This window comes from Aphanomyces astaci (assembly GCF_000520075.1).
Source record: "Aphanomyces astaci strain APO3 unplaced genomic scaffold supercont1.37, whole genome shotgun sequence".
NCBI lineage: Eukaryota > Oomycota > Saprolegniomycetes > Saprolegniales > Verrucalvaceae > Aphanomyces > Aphanomyces astaci.
This window is the reverse complement of record NW_009798300.1, coordinates 457,193-461,785: the sequence shown is the minus strand read 5'-3', so window position 1 is coordinate 461,785 and position 4,593 is coordinate 457,193. Positions and strand designations below refer to the sequence as shown.

At 53.0% G+C, this 4,593-nt stretch overlaps 3 protein-coding genes across 7 annotated transcripts; all 3 read left to right on the top strand.

Annotated features, from left to right (window-relative positions):
• The first annotated feature begins 1,123 nt into the window (after window positions 1-1,123).
• H257_11991 (hypothetical protein) lies at window positions 1,124-2,904 on the top strand. 5 transcript variants are annotated; one of them, XM_009839078.1, is made up of 7 exons: window positions 1,124-1,357; window positions 1,421-1,756; window positions 1,815-2,023; window positions 2,084-2,302; window positions 2,358-2,457; window positions 2,503-2,625; window positions 2,669-2,904. In XM_009839078.1, exons 1-7 carry the CDS (start codon window positions 1,156-1,158, stop codon window positions 2,812-2,814), a joined length of 1,335 nt encoding a protein of 444 aa, XP_009837380.1. In that variant the 5' UTR covers window positions 1,124-1,155; the 3' UTR covers window positions 2,815-2,904. The 5 variants fall into 5 exon arrangements, with proteins under 5 accessions (XP_009837380.1, XP_009837382.1, XP_009837383.1 ...); XM_009839080.1 differs by having other exon boundaries at window positions 2,358-2,625; XM_009839081.1 differs by having other exon boundaries at window positions 2,358-2,904.
• Window positions 2,905-3,006: 102 nt separating this feature from the next.
• Window positions 3,007-3,979, top strand: H257_11990 (hypothetical protein; the record flags this gene model as incomplete). The annotated part of the gene is made up of 3 exons (XM_009839077.1): window positions 3,007-3,315; window positions 3,520-3,771; window positions 3,821-3,979. The coding sequence occupies 3 exons, from the start codon at window positions 3,007-3,009 to the stop codon at window positions 3,977-3,979; spliced, it is 720 nt and encodes a 239-aa protein (XP_009837379.1).
• Window positions 3,980-4,009: 30 nt separating this feature from the next.
• H257_11989 (hypothetical protein) lies at window positions 4,010-4,292 on the top strand (the record flags this gene model as incomplete). Its single annotated transcript, XM_009839076.1, has 2 exons — window positions 4,010-4,164; window positions 4,235-4,292. The coding sequence occupies 2 exons, from the start codon at window positions 4,010-4,012 to the stop codon at window positions 4,290-4,292; spliced, it is 213 nt and encodes a 70-aa protein (XP_009837378.1).
• Between the last annotated feature and the right edge of the window lie 301 nt (window positions 4,293-4,593).

Sequence of the window (4,593 nt, the reverse complement as noted above, 5' to 3'; positions counted from 1 at the left end):
ATTTCGGAAGCCTGGTGTGCATGCATGCCTGGCCAAGGTGGCCATTTGGAAAATGCGTCCTGGCGCCGACGACCGCCTTTGCAAGTTCGCACCTACACGTGTAGAACAGCAGCCCTAACGTTGCGTCTAAGCAAGTCCACGCGAGGACAGCTCAAGAGCACGTCGCCATGGATGCCCGACAACATCGCCTGGCCGAGGGTTGCGTCCCAGCTCCTTCAACCTCGGGCGCCGTTTGGTGGCGCAGAGGGGGCAATAGTATAAGCCTACTTACTACCTTGCATCTAAATCTCTAATCAATCCCCATTTCTCATGTATCCGTTAAGTTCCCTCGATACTGTCAATCAGGCCGAAAAGAGATCGACAACGAGGATGATGTCCGTCCAACCTAGTATGCTAGCCGTCACCTAACTGCACTTCACACGCTTATTAGCTCGACGGTTTAACTTTGACGATTGAAACGGAATAGTTTACGTGTACATTGAAGTAATGTTAGTTGAAAGCACCGTTTGCATTCAAACGACCAAACAAAGGACAACGAGCGCTAACGTTAGCAGAGCGCTTCAGTCAGCCGCACATGTACAACACATCCACTCCACCCATCGCCTTGGAGATTTCGAGAGAGTGTTGAGATCACTTGGATGACTACAGTAGAGGAGTTTACTTGACGCGGGCACTTGGTCGATCACGGCGTCTTGGTGGGGCTGAAAATGCTGCCCTCCTCTTGCCCGGGCTTGGAGCGGGTCCTTCACCGTTCGTACCCTGCAGGCCAATAGCGCACGGTGGCACGTAGAAGTCACTGTACCCTCATGAGCCGACCGCTGCAGATGCCGGACGCCGCCGTGCGCATCCGCCATTTGCCCACAGCATTCGCTGGAAACTGTCCATCATATTCCCCAGTGGACCCACGTAAGACGCGTCAAAGCCCAACGAGACCAAGGTGAAGTTGGGCTCAACCGCGCGCAACGCAGCCGATTCATCATCGCGCCTTCGTCCGACCAACCGGGGCTGTTATCTGATTTCCAAGTCTTGTAAAAAATGTCATTCATGCAGCGAAAACTTGTCATAAATCCGGATACACATATTAACCGGATTCCCCAAACTTCAACTGGGACAATATTGGTACCTCGAACTTCAAGTCAGTCAATTGTGCAAAAGATGCTTGGTGTCCACACGTGGTTGCGGAGTTCCACCGCCATGGCAGGCCAACGGCGCTGGCTGTCTGGGCGCAAGGACGTCGCATGTGATTTGGCGGCATCTAGCATTCGCTTTGGTGCGGGCGTCACGGCTGAGATCGGCATGGATCTCAAGGAATTGAAGGCACGGAACGTTGTTGTGTTCACCGATCCCCACCTAAGAGGTCCTTCAGTAGCTCATCGTCTCGTCGATCTCCTCCTCTTACGTCCATGATGTATACGATTAGACCTTCCAGTGGTGCACACGGTTCTGGACTCGCTGGCGGACAATGGCATCCGCGCGCACGTGTTCGACCAAGTCCGGGTAGAACCGAACGACATATCGTTCCAGCGCGCTATTGCATACATGAACGAACTCGCGGTGAGCGTGGATGCGATCGTCGCTGTGGGGGGCGGCAGTGTCATCGACACGGCCAAGATCGCCAATTTGTACTCGATGTTTCCTCCCGATGATTTTTACGACTACGTGAATCCACCGGTGGGCAAAGGCATTCCCGTTCCCGGGGCGTTGCGTCCGCTGTTTGCAATCCCGACCACGGCGGGGACGGGCAGCGAAACAACCGGTGCAATGCACGTCTATGACGTGGCGCGCTATCTGCCCAACATTCAAGTTTGTGCTAGGAGTGGCGATATTTGACGACACGCACACCAAGAGCAAGACCGGCGTGGCCCATCGACGGCTCAAGCCGACCCTTGGCATCGTGGACCCCCTCAACACGGCGACTCTACCGCCCAACGTGGCCAAGTACTCTGGCTTTGACGTGCTCTGCCACGCCATCGAGTCGTTCACAGCCCTCCCGTTCACCGAACGGCCGTACCCAGCATCTCCTGTACACCAAAGCCCTACTAGTACTACTACTAGTGTGCATTTTTTCACTTGGGATGCGTAGAACCATCGCCCTGCGTACCAAGGCTCGAACCCAATTAGTGACATTTGGTCACTGCACGCGTTGCACCAAACAAATAAGTTCCTGCGGCGCGCAGTGAACGATGTGTCGGACGTCGAGGCCCGCAGCGCCATGCTGCTGGCCTCGACCGCCGCGGGAATTGGCTTTGGAAACGCCGGAGTGCACTTGTGTCACGGCATGAGTTACCCCATCGCCAGCCAAGTAAGCTCGGACAACGGTGCGGTATTCAAGCTAACTGGAGTGTGGGATTGTACAGGTCAAATCGTACGTTCCTCCTGGGTACGACGTCGATCATCCCATGGTTCCCCATGGACATTCGGTCGTGGTTGCCGCTCCAGCTGTGTTTCGCTTCACCGGTAAAGCCAACCCAGACCGGCACATGACGTGCGCTCTGGCGTTAGCACTTGGGACCGACAGATGGTACAAGTACGATCAAATGACAGAAAAGGCCAAGGCAGAGGGGGCCGGCGACATCTTGGCCGACGAAGTGCTCCGGCTGATGCAAGATTTGGATGTTCCGTTGGGTATGTGCATGGAGTGACATGCAATGGTGATGAGCTCGCGTAGGAATTGGGCTGCTTGGCTATACCTCCAGCGATATTCCAGCGTTGGTTAAGGGTACGTTGCCCCAGCACCGAGTGACAAAGCTCTCCCCTCGTCCTGCCACCAAAGACGACCTTCACCGGTTGTTTGCAGATGCCTTGCAATATTAACCGGATGAATGCAGAAATGCCATTGGCTATAAATGATTGCTTGAAGCAGTATGATTCGTTAAATTTGTTGAATGCAAGGTCCACGTGAACCAATCCAGTGTCAGAATGGACATTCCAATTTCGAACACTGCTGCGAACAAAAGGGCTGCAGATGATGTAGTGTTGATAGTTCGTCTAACCAGCAATAACTCCATGCTAGGAACAAGTGCCGCTGCTTGGCTTGTAGCAGTGGCATCCGTCACCATCTCGGAGTTGACAGTGGTCACGCCAGTCAACACGGTCGACTTTCCGGACCACAGTCTTGAGTATGAGATGCTTCGACTTGGGTCAACCATTCTCACCCGAGGTAAAGTGATGGCACCGCTGGTTCAAGTGGTGCCTGTGGACCCATTTGATATCATTAAGCCTTCCGCGTTGGCTGCTCCACTGGATGGATGCCCCGCGTTAACGATTGCCAACGACACATCCACCACCACATCATCGTCGTATCGTCTGGCCATGGTAGCTTAGCATCCCTCAGCCAACTGTTCTGCGTTGAACCAATTGCACCAAGTTCATTCGTTGCATGGGATTGTAGGCGTGCTGTTTTACAACAGCACGGTCGCATTGGATCATGCATTGCCAGCCATTACACTACAACATATATATTACTCAACTTTCAAGTTGCATTGTCCACCATAGTATTAATCACGGCTCGTTGCCTAGCTAAACACTACTACCACTGCCACGGGAGACTCGGCTGCCATTCCCGCCATATCGATCACGAACAAGGACGCCACCGCCTTGCTACGCATGATGCAGCGCAATGGTTCGACGGTAGTCGTGCAGTTGCGCTGGGCTGAACCTAAGGCTAGCGACCACGTAGACATTGCTTTGTACACGTCCTCGACGTCGTCGGCGTTGATGCCACTCTTGGCATCGGTAGCTTCTGTCGTTTCGGCGTTTGTGCCATCGAATGTACACTTCACTCCGTATTTTGTTTTAGGTGTATCCTGCCCACGAATAGGGCTGCGATACGTTTCCACTGAACGACAACTGCCCGTCGCTATGTATGGACAATATGTTCTGCACATACGATCCCGATAACGACCCCGACAGCGGCTACTCGGGCGCCGTGGGGGAATACCCATGTCGACCCGTGTGGCAAGTGTGGTGGTCACGGTAAGTCAAAATTGGACGACTCCACCAATCAAACATGCCCACGGAGCATCATGAATGGACAGGATCGTTTGATGCATGTGGCTTGTGTTTTGATGCCACCGATCCCCGTCGGCAAAACTACAATTGCGTCGTGGAAGACGAGTTGGATGTAGCAAGTGTGCGTGTACAGTACCTCGTGCAAGGCCTGTCGTACGTTTTCACGCAACATATGATAGATATGACGTGGCACACTCACACACAACCTGCTGGTTACGAATAGAAAGACGCATTTTTCAGACCCCACGTATAGCACTGCGGGAGGAAGCGTGTGTAGTTGAGGGCAAAATGCACAAAGAATTAACTGAAGATCTACAAAGATCTCCTTAATCCTCATCACTATGAAATCTTCTTAGTCTACTTCACTACTTCTACACTAATATGCACTTTTGTATACAATGGATGCGGGTGCGGTTGAGACATTGGGGAACTTCACTAGGCTAGCGATTCTAAGCCATACTTGCCCTTGAGACACGTTCCCAGGCAAGCATGAGCTAGGATGCGTTATGAGCCAGGTACTTAGGAGCTGGGTGCTGGCAAGGTGGTGGCAAGCCGTTAACCCACCTGTCACATCGCTACATT

Excerpts from the sequence above, each read along its gene's own strand:
- H257_11991 (XM_009839080.1), top strand. The coding sequence starts at position 1,156 with ATGCTTGGTGTCCACACGTGGTTGCGGAGTTCCACCGCCATGGCAGGC. Across the intron at positions 1,358-1,420 it reads CACCGATCCCCACCTAAGAG|ACCTTCCAGTGGTGCACACG; the intron begins GTCCTTCAGTAG and ends GTATACGATTAG. Across the intron at positions 2,303-2,357 it reads GTTACCCCATCGCCAGCCAA|GTCAAATCGTACGTTCCTCC; the intron begins GTAAGCTCGGAC and ends GGGATTGTACAG.